The following is a 12,279-nucleotide window of genomic DNA, read 5'->3' as shown; positions in this document are numbered from 1 at the left end:
CCCCCTTGTGCCACTGGTAGAGGTGGTGATTATTCTTCCTCCAGTTGTACATCATAGTTGCTCTTCACCAGGAAAGTGAAAGAGAGTAACATAAAACTTTATTTTGACTCCAAAGTATGTACCAGTGATTTACAAAGACCATCTTTAATACTACAACTTTAAAAACAGGTCATAATTACATTTGTTTAAGATGGACATGTTAAAAACTCATTTTACAATATTTACCCCTCATAAAAAAAAAGCCCCACAATATAATGATATAACTTATAAGTCCATTTCAGAAGCAAGATTTTGTCCCCAAGTGGCTAAATATATATATATACACACACACACAAATATATCTATGACGTGTAAGTGCACAAGTGAACCAGGTGTTGGGAGGAAAAAAAAAATGGTTTTTTTTTTCAAGTGAAGACTGCACTACACCAGGCAGGAATGAGGCTAAGCAGGAGAAGGACACTGCTGGCAGGACAGGTGGGTCCAGCCTCAGAGGTAACCTTTAGTTAGTGATTCCCTTTCAAGCAACAGTTTCTTGCTTCACACAACAGGACATTGTCAGTGTATCTACCAGTGCTGAATGCAGCTGCAGAGTCAGTGGTATTTGTGATGTTCTGCTTTCCCTCAGCAGTTCTCCCAGCCTATTTTGTTCCTTTTTTTTTTTTTTTTCCTTTGATAATTATAAATTAATCTTAATCTGATATGATGCTAATTCTGATAACAGAATTTTGTCCAAGTTCCCCCTTGCAGAGCTCTGCCTAGCAGTGCCAGGTGAGCCCAACCTGATCTTTTGGGGAAGGTTAAATGTCTTCTTGCTTCTCAAAAAAAAAAAAAAAAAAAAAAAACGACACGAAAGTGATGGAATTAATCCAGTTTGTCCTAATTGCATTTGTTATAAAACAGAAACTGCCTGCAGCCTTTAGCAGAAGGCAGTCTGTGACTGTTATTAATAGCCTCAAGTGTTCTGTGAACTAAATCTGTGTGCGTTGTGTGGGGTGAAGGGAACAGGACTGAGGACACCTGCTCTTACCACAAGCCATGGGCCAGCACGGGTCCTCTTGCAGCTCCTTGGCCACCAAGGAAGGGCTCAGACCTGTCTCCACATCCCGCTCCAACATTTTGGTTACATTTGTGAAAGATGTCCCCGAAGTGCTCCCTTCTCCCCACCTTTGTCCCCTGCCCTCCTTTCTTTCCCCTTGGATTCGTGGCCCCAGACTTGTCCCTGGAGCTCGCACACATTTGGCCACTGTTGATGGGATGGAGTGGGTGATGCCTGGGGCCCCGGGGAGCTGTGCAGTGTTCTGCTGGTCAGGCTGTACTCACAGGTGGACTGACTTACAGCACGGGGCAACCCTGGAGCCCCACGGAACCCCTGACAGTCCCAGCCCGGGAAAGGTCCACGCGGCTCCGGTTCATCACCAGGTTCCTGACACAGCCCACGTAATGAGGGAGGGGAGGTGACAGGGATGCTGTGCTGCCCTGCTCTGTCTCTGCAGAAGGAGCAACAAAAAGTGAGCATTAGGCTGGCTGATAAAAGGGGAGGGGGTTAAGTAGCTCCATCTTGCACCCGGAGTAGTGCCAGATCTCTCCTGGCTTTGGGGTACTTCCTTCTGGAGCATCTCCCCACTCACCTGGCAGCCCCCCCAGGTAGAAAGTGGCCCTCGTGCTGGGTGCAGGGGGCTGGCTGGGTCCCATGGTGTAGTTGCCCTCTGTGTCCACATCAACCTGGATTATGTTTTTCCATTTGGTAACTTGGGAAGAAAACAAGGAGTCAGTGCTGCTCCCTCACCTGGAGAGTGAGTTGCCCTTTGTGCAAACCCCTGGGAGGGTCAGAGGAACCACCCAGAGTTTGGAGAATTTCCCCCAAACCTGCAGCAGCCACCCATGAAGCACTTTCCTGACCTAGCACAGAGGGCTGCCCTGTCCCTGTCCCAGCTGGGTGGGACAGTGTGAGGGGATCTGCTCACATTGGCTCTGGCCATGGATGGGGAGAGCTCCTGAAGCTGAAAATGCACCATGCTGGCCCTCTCAGTGCTGGGTCAAGCAAGATAAGGGCTTAAAAAGAGCTGGGCTGAGAGATGGGGGCTGCAGCAGTGACCCCCCAACCCCAGAGCGGGCTGGATGCAATCCAAAGCCCTGGCTCTTGGTCAGTGGCAGGTCCAGTAAAGGCACTGCCTGCTCTCCACGTGTGAGTCCTGGCACGTCCCTGGTCCCAGGTTTTGAGCCCTTTGGACAATCTGCACAATTCAGGCTTTGCCTTTCAGCAGGACAGCCCTGGATCAGCAGGTCCAAACACCCTGCTCCTCCTGCCCACCAGCTGGCAGCAATGGCACCAGCAGGCAAGGACTTTTAACTAGGAAATTACTTCATTAGCAGCTACCATCTCCCAAATTAAGTGCACACAGGTGGGAGCTGGGCTTTAAATACCCAGGGAAGTGGCCCAGGCTTCCCCTAGGGGCTGGGGGACGAGCAGAAGGAGTGGAGCAGCGTCCCAGAGCCAAGGGCTGGCTGTCCCCTCACCTGCAATGCTGTGCCACTGCCCGTCACACAGAGATGGAGATGTCACTGACGTGGAGAACTCCTCAGCCCCAGCGTGTGCCCTCACAGTGACCTGGTGTGGGACACAAACCCATGAGAGGAGCCCAGCGAGCTGAGCTGGATGGGCAGGAGGTGGCTGCTGCCTCTGAAAACCCGTGGGGAAAAGCCCCTCTCCCACTACCTTTGTCTCCTCCATGTACAGCAGCAGGTGGTGGCTTCTCCTCGTGCTAACGTGGAAGATGAGGCCAGAGGCACTGCGGGGACGGACCTCCAGTGTCACCTCCAAGTCCTGCTCGGTTTTCACGGCATCAGCTGGAAGTGAAATGCTTCTGGTGAGGAAAGGGACAAGGGACCTCCCATGGAAACTGTCCCTCCCAGTCCCAGGGATGCTGTGGGGTTACCTAAGGTGATGGACCCGCCGTCTGCAGCGAAGAAGACCCCGTTCTCCAGGGCACCCTCGTAGCACGGTGTCACCCCAAAGGTGTGTGAGGGGGGACCCAGGGGCCCCCCGTCCAGCTGTGGGTTCCTCAAGCAACCATTGAAGCTGGAGGTTGCTGCAGCCTGTGGAGAGCAGCCAGCAGGGTGAGTGTGGAGGGGTCAAAAAAGGACAGGAATGGGACAATGCCATGGGACTGGGACCTGGCTGGATAGGGTGATGCCATGGGACCACCCAGCCCTTACCGGTATGTGAGCTGGGGCTTTTCCAGGTGGGATCCCCCCTATGTACAACGGGGTCTGGGCCACAAAGGGCCCTGTGGTGGCCACTGCAGCATCCTGGGCTCGCAGCCCATCAATGACCAGCTGGGCTCGGCCTTGGTCTCTGCTGAAGAAGACCTGCAAGAACCAAAGGTCAGGATCAAGGCTGAGGGATTCCAGGGCTGGGAAAAACCCCAGGGCTGCACCCAGGGATGGGAAACCCCAGGTGGGAAGTTCAGCCATCCCTGGCTGTGCTTTTCCTCTCCCCTTTACTCCCCTGGAACTCCAGGTGTCCTGTGTGGAATTAGGAAGTGATGCTCAGAGCAGGGATGAACCAAGCTGACCCCTGCCTGGGTACTCAGCAATGAGGGGGGGGTTTATGGAAGCAAAGCAGCTCCAGGAGGTCCTGCTGACCCCAACCCTCCACTCACCGTGTGCCACTGCCCATCCCGGAATTTCTCTTTGCTGCGGATGCGCAGGCGGCGCCCACCGAGGTTCAGCAGGAAAACAAAGCGAGCGTTGGAGACAAAGAGAGCCATGAAGGTGCCCCGTTTGCCCAGCACGTAGAAGAGCAACCCACTGGAGGAGTTCAGCTTCACCTCCAGGGAGAAATGGGACCTGCAGGGATACAGGAGTGATAGGAGCACCCTGCTCACCCACAGCTGCGTGGGACGCCTGCTCTCCAAGCGATGGTCCCCGGGGCTGAGCTCATGTAGGGTGGGCACAGGGGGTGAACCTCACCTCCAGCCAAAGGAAGGTGGGATCTCCTTGAACTCCCAGCGACTGCTTGGGGAACCCCCAAAGCGGAAGGTGCCCCCGGCTGCCTGGGGCTGCAGGTGGAGGTTGCAGAGCCCCTCGCCATCGTGGCGGCGATCCTTTGAGAGGGGCTTGCCCAGCACCTACAATAGATGCACCAAGTGTGGCCACCACCCCTGCAAAGGGCAAAGGTGGCACCTGAGAAGGAGAGGGAGGAGGATGGGGGAAGTTTTGGCAGCAGTTGGTACCTTGGGTTTCCTCCTGTCCTTCTTCGGAGTGAGCCTGAGCTGCTGCAGCTGCTCAGCCCAAGGACAGCTCATGGTGATGTTGATGTTCTCCACGTTCTGCTGCAGGTCCACCACCATCTGTGGCTCTGATATCCTACATGCAGGGAGAAGGGATCCACGTCACCGGGCCAGCCCGGAGGAGGAGGGGAAGGAGAAGGAGAGAAAACGAGAATGGAGCCCAAAAAATGAGCCCAACAGCCAAAAAAGAGCCTAAAACCACAAGAAAACAGAGCCCATATCCCCCAAAAAGAGCTTAAAACACAGCAATAACAGCCCACGTCCCAAAAAACAGAGCCCAACATACAACGTAAGGAGACCAACACCCAACAAAAAGCTTAAAGCTCAACAGAAAGAGCCAAACCCCACCAAAACAGAGCCCAGAATCCAGCAATAAATCCATGTCCCAAAAAAAGAGTCCGTGTCCCAAAAAAAGAAGAAGCCCTGCATCTCTGGGAAGTGCCATGGCAACGCTCACCTCTTGACAAAGACATTCCCAATGCAGCCAGTGAGGTTGCTGAGGTCTCCTGGCTCTGGTGAGCCCCCAAGATGGAAACGTGGTCGCCCCTCCTGCCGCCGCTGCCGCCGGGTGGACCCAGCACCCGCCGTGGGGTCTTGCAGCTCATCATCCACGTAGAGCCTGACCCTGTGGGGAAAGAGCAGCTGAAGGGCTGAGCCTGTCCCCATGGCCAGCAGCGTGTCACCTCCCCCAGGCACCACCAGGACACGTACCCACGGGCATCGCTGTAGAAGGCCACGTAGTGGGCTCTGCCATCTGCATAGACGTTTCCAGTGGTGACCTCAGTTCCCAGCAGGTTCAGGGTCAGCTGGCCCCGCTGCAGGGACACCTGGCACGTCCCCTCCTGCAGAAAGCATCACCCCATTGCTGCCCACCAGCTGAGCCCCAAAAAGGGCCCGTTTTCCCCATCACCTTCCAGGAGCTCGGGGTGGAGATTTCGTTGTGGATTCATCCCCCCCCCCCTGGCACCACCAAAATCCCCTCTATTTGTAAAAAAGGAGCAGCCCCAACCCCAGAGCCAGGGCAGACACTTCTGCTCTGCTGCTGGGATACCCAGGGGGACTGGAGGTGCCCACCTGAGTGGTGTGGAGGTAGAGCAGCCCCTGGTGCTGGTTTGTCTGGAAGCCAAAGCCACTGTAGAAGTCCTGCAGCCCCGGTACATCCTTCAGGGCCAGGGTCAGGTAGCCATGGCCATGGACACCGACTGTGCGAGCCACCTGCAAGGAAGACCACATATGTGAGGTGAGACCCTGGTGCTGGTGTTGCAGGGGTGTTGGGAGGGTGACTGAGACCCTCGGGTCCTTGTTAGGTCTGCCCAGTGCTAGGGAGAACCTCTCTTCATGGAAAACCCCTCTTCATGGAGAACCCCTCTACATGGAGAACCTCTCTACATGGAGAACCTCTCTACATGGAGAACCCCTCTTCATGGAGAACCTCTCTACATGGACAACGTCTCTTCATGGAGAACCCCTCTTCATGGAGAACCCCTCTTCATGGAGAACCTCTCCACATGGACAACCTCTCCACATGGACAACCTCTCCACATGGACAACCTCTCCTCATGGACAACCTCTCCACATGGACAACCTCTCCTCATGGACAACGTCTCCACATGGTCAACGTCTCCACATGGACAGCCTCTCCACATGGACAGCCTCTCCACATGGACAACCTCTCCACATGGACAACCTACCACAACCCCCCTGCACCGAGGACCTGGGGGCTTTATGTTTGTTTCTGTGTGAAGGATGGGAGAGGAGGTCTGTGCTGGAGGCCCTCTGCTCCCTCTCCCTGGCAGAGCCCTTCTTCCCCAGCAGGCTGGAGAGGCTGCCAGGGCTTTGTGCTTACCAGGAGGTCTGAGGTGCACCCATAGCTGACACCAACAGTGCTCATGCGCTTCAGGTCAACGTATTTGCCAAGAGCCTTCAAGCCCTTCATGCAGCCCCGGATGGGCCCACCCGTGGGGAAAAGTGGTTTCAAGCTGCAGGAAAAGAAAACACGGTGTGATGAAGACAGCCTTGGGCAGGATCCGGCCCTGCAGCTCTTCAAATAGAGTGTTTTGGAAGGAGCTGAGGTATCTCCACTATCTCAGGCACAAGGATGCTCCAAAGCACCCAGCACCAGGAGGATTCAGTGACACCCACCAGCACCTCATCCCTCACCAGAGATGGGAGATAAGACCGTCCTCAAAAGCTCATGGTGATGGACAGGACAAGGATATCTGTCCCCTGACCTTCAGCAGGACACCAACAGCCCTGAATGTGGCTGAGAAAGGGCCAGGACACCACCAGGGCCACCAGAAGGCAAGATGTGTACTGTCCATGGACCCACCTGGGGGGCAGCACATCTGGGGGGACACCACCCAGGTAGTAGGAGACAGCATTCTCCAGGGAGTTCTCCTGCTCCACCATGAAGATGGTGAGGCGTTCCAGCCGCACCAGGATCCGTTTCTTGTTGTTCATTTTGAGGAGAAAAATCTGGATCTGGAGACAAGAGGAGAAAAATGATCTTGCCAGCCTAGGGGCCACAAGATCCATCCCAAAAGGGCAGCCCAAGGGGTCAGGTCCTTACTGCTTTGTTGGTGGTGCTGCTGACAGTGAGGGAGGAGGAGTTGCTGCTGGGTTTTGCCATCTCCAGCCCAGTGCTGAAGTCGTAGTAAAGCACCAGCTTCCCATCCCGGATGGCCAAACACAGGAACTGACCCTGAGGGAGGCAGGATGGACACTCAGCCCCATGTCCTGCTGTCTGGCTGTGGTGCTGAGCCCCACCTGTCCTTTGTCCCACTGCTGGTGCCTTGAGCCATCACTGTGACAATTACTGGGGGATTTATCTCCCTGGCATGGGGCACAGGGATGGCACCACGGGCTGGAAAGGCTCCGTGCAGCACCACCTGCCCCAGAGGCTGGGCTTGGTGCTTTGGTGCTTTTTGAGTTCAGGGAGTCCCTCCAGCACCAAAGAAGCCACGGTCTCTGCTGGGAGGTCTGGGTTCACCCTCCCATGGCTTTTAACAACAGTGCAGAAATACTGCCACTCCCACAGCCCTCTTCTCCCTGAGGCTCTGAACTGGGAATGCCTGCAAGTGGGGCAAGATTGTCCCAGTCCGCTGGCTGAGGGGTGAAGGCTCCCCCAGGGGAGCAAGCACCTGCCTGATTCTCCAGGAAGAAGAGGATGCCATTGTAGGAGACCACCCGGATCTCCTGCTCGAAGCGCTTGGTTGTGCCATACTGGCTCTCAAACTTGATCTCTGCATAACCAGTGCCATCAAAGTAGGAGCCATCAGTCAGCCAGGGGTCTCCTGTGGACTTGGACCTGAACCATGCAAGAAGAGGCCCAAGGCATCACTCCAAAGCCAACTGTCATGCCCTGAGGCAGCCAAGGGACAGGGTAAGCTCCACAGACCAGAGCTGCCCCAGGCTCTGGGCACTGTGCCCTACCTTGCACAGGGCTTCTCAGCAGTTGTATCCACCTGGAAGGTGTGCTGGAAGTTGTACAAGCTCACCACCTCCTCATTCAGGGTGTCCAGCTCCAGGCACCCCCGGTAGTTGGGATAACGCAAAGCAGGAGGAGGCTGGGAACAAAACCAGACGGGAAAGGCAACTTTAAGCCTGGTTTTTCCATGAAATCAAGGGGGTTTTCCCCGCCCGGGAAACTCCAAAGGTATCACTGATACCTCCACAAGCCCTCCCACCCTGTTCCCTGTCTCACCGTGAAGCTGGAAGGGTAACCACCCACGTAGAACACCACGTTGCGTGGGTCGAGGTTGAGCAGCCCCTGCTCCCCCTTGGCCACGCTCTCTCCCTTGGTCTCGTGCACTGTCTGCCTCTCCACAATCACTGACATGTGTCCATACTGCAGGATCCTGCAGCAGGGATGGATGGTCACGACAAGGGGAGACCCCCAAAGAGGAGCAAACCCCACCCTCCCCCTGAGCAAAAAGCCTCCCCACATAGCCCTTCCAAAAAGGGGTGCAACTCCCCCACCAGGGACCCCACAGCAGCACAGAGAGGGGTCAGCACTCGTGTTACCAGCACTGCCAGAGGGCTGGAAGGAGCCCTCATGATCAGCTTCATCCTTCCTCTTCTGCAGGAACCCTCCCAGACCACCCTCAACATGGTAAGACACCACTATCTCCCTGGTTATTTTTCTGGGGTACCTCAGTGTCAGGCATTTAGGGAGGGCTGGGGATGGAGTCCACAGCACCCCTGTAAGCTCAGAGCCTGCCTGGGCTGGGGCACAGCACTGCCTGCATCCACTGCAGGGACAGGCTCTTGCTCAGCTTCCTCAGGATGTGTCCCATCAGATTCCTACCTGTTGATGCTGATGGTAGCAAACTGCTCCTCAATATCCTCGTCAACAGATAGGGAGGTTGGCTCCTCAGCACCCAGTTTGTAGACCCAGTGCACCCTGTGGTCCTTGAGCACGATACCCAGGTAGTCACCAGTGGCCTGAAAGCAGGGAGAGAGGGAGAGAGAGAGAGAGAGAGGGCCATGTGCTGGCACCAGGAGATGCTCTCCATGATGGTCCCAGGACCAAGCCCCCCCATCCACCTCCAGCCAGGATGATGGATGCTCCCAGGGCTTGTTCATGTTCCCACAAAGCCACTCAGGGTGTAAGTGATGGGAAAGGGGATGATGTCCAGCCATGACCCCCTTGGGGCCACCAACACGGGGTCCTGCTGTCCCCCTGCCCTGTCTCACCTCCCGGCTGCCCAGGTAGAGCACGAACCGCCCTTCCTCTGTCCCCTCCTGCCGTCGCTGCCGGCTCCTGGGCTCAGGGTTCTGGATGTAGAATTTGAGGGATGTGTAGGCTGCCAAATCCTGCAGGTTGCTGGGCAGCCGGACCTGCACCCCTGAGCTGCCATTGAACTTCATGGGGACTTTCACCTGGAGTGAGAGAAACCCCACAGCTCTGAAACCACTGCTCTTGTCACTGCCAGCTCTAACTCAAAGCATTCTCTGGAAGCCTCCCCATGAGACAAAGACCCCGGTGGCCCCAGAGCTCTTCTTGGTAGCCCTTCCATTTGCATACTGCCCTGAGGTAAGCCCCTGGAGCCCCACGCACCAGCTTACCTTGCTGGCAGCATTCCTGGCCTGTGTGATGAGCTGCCGGATCCGCACGATGTTCTCGGACACGGTGGCATTCTTGTTCCTCCTGTTCTCCAGGTTGCTCAGCTTCTCCAGCAGCAGTGGGATGGTGCTTTCCAAGCTAGACACTGTGGTTGGGGAGGAACCAGAGGTCTTGAGGGTTAGTGAGGAAGGGAGATGTAAAGCTCGGGCAGTTTTGAGACACGGAAGTCAAAGCAGGAGCCACTGGGAACAGAGTCACAGACTGATCCCCTAAATCCAACAGCCTTGAAGGGGGCTTGTGAAAATGCTCTAGTGCTGCAGAAGAAGTAGCATAGATATGACATAGTGACATAGATACTGCAGGGAGAGAGAAAAAAATAAAGGGACAGGACTTCAAGCAGCCCATATTGGCTGCTACCTCCCTCTACTTTTGACCTGGAGCTGCCAAGCACAACTTCCAAAAGTACAGAGCTCTCTGGGGATGTCTGTCCATGCACAGAGCTCTCTGGGGATGTCTGTCCGTGGCCCAGCAGGCTCAGCACTCACCAGATTTCCTGGCATCCTGGACTGCCTGGTTCAGGTCTTCATTTCGAAGGCCTCCATACTGGTCTTTCCACTCATCCAGGTTCTTCTTCATGGTGCTCAAGGTATCTTCCACTCTTGCAGCTGTTTCGTTGGCCTCAGCAGCTGCTGCTTTGGCATTCTGGATGGCCTCTTTTGTGTCCTCTGGAAAGAAAGGAGAAAAACCTGGGATATCCAGGAGGGGAGAGAAAGCACCTTTAGGTCACAGTCTGGGCTGCCCTGAGACAAACCTTGGTCCCTTCCCAACATGTCCTGCACTGATTGGAGCTGGCTCAGGAGCTGCTCCTTCTTCAGCTGGAGGTCAGCCAGCTTGTCCTTTGCTGTCTGCAGAGTGCCTTTAATAGCTGCAATGAAACAGATGCATACGTTGTGTGTTGGATCTCAGTCCAGCCTGAGGGACATCACCCCCTCCAAGGAGCCTCTCTCACCCCCACTGAGTTTTCTCTGCTCTCTCCTCACAGCCTCCTCCAGGTAGCTGCTGTTCCTCTTCAGCTCCTTAGAGATGGCCCCGAGATTTTCTGATATGACACTCTGGAAAATAAACATGCCTTGCCTGGGAGTGTGAAAAGGAATTCCAGGCTCTGGCCCTGACTGCACACAAAAATGCTCATCCAGACAACTGGATGTGGGGTGTGTGCTGCTGGGGGCCTGGTGGGGAGACCCAAACCCCCTGAGCCATGGCAGAGGTTCTGCTCTCTGGCACAGAACAAAGTGCTGGAGCCTCAGAGGGAAGAGGCAGCAGAGCCCTGCATGCAGGTGTGAAAAGCTGAAGGACTATCAAGGGAGTTTGGCTTTTGTTCATCTTCATGGGGCTCCTCACAGCACGTACCATCAAAGCCTGGCTGGCTGCCTCATCAGCATCGTGGGCTGCTCGCTCAGCTTTTCTCACAGCTTCGATGATGCTGGCGTAGGCATTGGAGGCATCAATTGCCCTCTGGATGAAGCCATCCTGGTTTGTGCCCTGGATAATGCTGTGTTGGAAAATGAACCCATCAAGTCCTCAGAGAGTGCTCAGGCTGGGCTCTTGCACATGCCTCCCCAGGACAAACCCCTCTGGGTTCCCCATCACAACACAATCTCCGGGAAAAACCTTTGGAGATGGCACCCTGCTGCACCCCACGGGAATGCCAGCTTCCCATTCCTAACTCTGTCAGGAGATGGCCTGACTGCTGAGTGTCAGGACCAGTGCCTCACCTTGACAAGTTCCTTGCAAGCTCATCCAGGAGCTGGGCATGTTCCTCTGCCTGCTCCACGATGGGAATCTTGCTGCTGGCTGGAGAGAACTTCTTCACCCGCTCAGTCAGGGGCAGCTTTGCCCCATCCAGCAGGGCTGCCAGCTTCTCATATGCCTGGAAGGAAATGCATCACCCCTGAGGGCTGCCACCTCCTTACAACCTGCCCATTCTGAATTCAGTACCCCCACCACTAACCTCCTTTGCACTCTCCATCTTCTGTAGGAAGTCAGAGACCTGGGCCAGGGAGTCCTTGGCCATCTTCAGGGTCTCCTGCACCAGTGCATGCTGCTTTTGGAGTTCACGGCTCTTTTGCTAGGACACAGAGATGCAGAGTTAGGCAGTGGCAGGGTTGGGGTTGTCCCCCAGCTCACTGCATGTCCCCAGGACCTCCTGGGGAAGGGCTACCTGACTCTCCTCCAGGTTGTTGCGGTTCAGGCTGTTCAAGTCCTCTGTCTGCCTGGTTTTGTTCACAGCCTCATTGAGGGCATCACGAAGGTCCATCAGCTGGGAGCTGTGCTGTGCCAGCCTGTCCTGGATGCTGCTCACCAGGTCCTGGTTGGATTGCCAGCGGGCATGCAGCTCACTCCTCACCCGATGCAGCACTGAGGATGGAGGAGATGAGAACTGGGGACAATTCATCCTCCCCTGGTAAAGGGCTCTTCCTACGCTGTGCAAAAGCCTGATTCTGGCCTCACTTGGTAGGTATCAAGGCCATAAGTGATCATCTTCCCTCCCTCATTCAGCCTGGGTAGCACAGGATCTCATCCAAAATTGAAACCCCAAGTGCCAGTGTAATGTGTGGGAGCACAACCCTGCCCTTGGTCCTGTCTGCAGAGCTGCTGAGGGTGGTGGGACTGTTGGATGACACTCTAGACCCCTTTCCTGGGACAGTGAACATGAAGAAACTCGGGGTGACTTACTGACACCCACGTGTGATGCATACATTATACTGGTAACACCTGGTTCTAACCACTGTCATTCTGGACATCCAGCAGAACTACCCAGTTTGTACAGTCTGCTCTAAAATTCACCTTGAGAGGAAAAAAACCATAAATGAAGTGGGAGTCTCAACTGGGGACTCTCAACCTACAGTAAAACTTCTTGGG

General features: G+C 55.3%; 1 protein-coding gene across 2 annotated transcripts in view; it reads right to left on the bottom strand.

Annotated features, from left to right (window-relative positions):
- Positions 1–76: 76 nt before the first annotated feature.
- Positions 77–12,279, bottom strand: part of LAMA5 (laminin subunit alpha 5) — a 90,532-nt gene continuing 78,329 nt past the window's right edge. For both annotated transcript variants that reach the window (XM_071759742.1, XM_071759743.1), the window contains exons 53-80: positions 11,579–11,775; positions 11,369–11,485; positions 11,133–11,287; positions 10,768–10,909; positions 10,367–10,469; positions 10,169–10,282; positions 9,903–10,082; positions 9,360–9,502; positions 8,988–9,173; positions 8,599–8,735; positions 7,996–8,149; positions 7,725–7,858; positions 7,437–7,599; positions 6,862–6,993; positions 6,622–6,773; positions 6,139–6,271; positions 5,367–5,507; positions 5,004–5,134; positions 4,750–4,917; positions 4,236–4,368; positions 3,973–4,130; positions 3,663–3,849; positions 3,217–3,369; positions 2,937–3,096; positions 2,717–2,847; positions 2,518–2,608; positions 1,629–1,748; positions 77–1,487 (exon numbers count right to left, since the gene is read on the bottom strand). In XM_071759742.1, the coding sequence (XP_071615843.1) occupies positions 1,333–1,487; positions 1,629–1,748; positions 2,518–2,608; positions 2,717–2,847; positions 2,937–3,096; positions 3,217–3,369; positions 3,663–3,849; positions 3,973–4,130; positions 4,236–4,368; positions 4,750–4,917; positions 5,004–5,134; positions 5,367–5,507; positions 6,139–6,271; positions 6,622–6,773; positions 6,862–6,993; positions 7,437–7,599; positions 7,725–7,858; positions 7,996–8,149; positions 8,599–8,735; positions 8,988–9,173; positions 9,360–9,502; positions 9,903–10,082; positions 10,169–10,282; positions 10,367–10,469; positions 10,768–10,909; positions 11,133–11,287; positions 11,369–11,485; positions 11,579–11,775 (4,070 nt within the window). In that variant the 3' untranslated portion in view covers positions 77–1,332. The remainder of the gene's footprint in view (positions 1,488–1,628; positions 1,749–2,517; positions 2,609–2,716; positions 2,848–2,936; positions 3,097–3,216; positions 3,370–3,662; positions 3,850–3,972; positions 4,131–4,235; positions 4,369–4,749; positions 4,918–5,003; positions 5,135–5,366; positions 5,508–6,138; positions 6,272–6,621; positions 6,774–6,861; positions 6,994–7,436; positions 7,600–7,724; positions 7,859–7,995; positions 8,150–8,598; positions 8,736–8,987; positions 9,174–9,359; positions 9,503–9,902; positions 10,083–10,168; positions 10,283–10,366; positions 10,470–10,767; positions 10,910–11,132; positions 11,288–11,368; positions 11,486–11,578; positions 11,776–12,279) is intronic.

The sequence above is a fragment of the Heliangelus exortis genome, chromosome 16 (assembly GCF_036169615.1).
Source record: "Heliangelus exortis chromosome 16, bHelExo1.hap1, whole genome shotgun sequence".
NCBI lineage: Eukaryota > Metazoa > Chordata > Aves > Apodiformes > Trochilidae > Heliangelus > Heliangelus exortis.
This window is presented reverse-complemented; position numbering and strand designations above follow the sequence as displayed.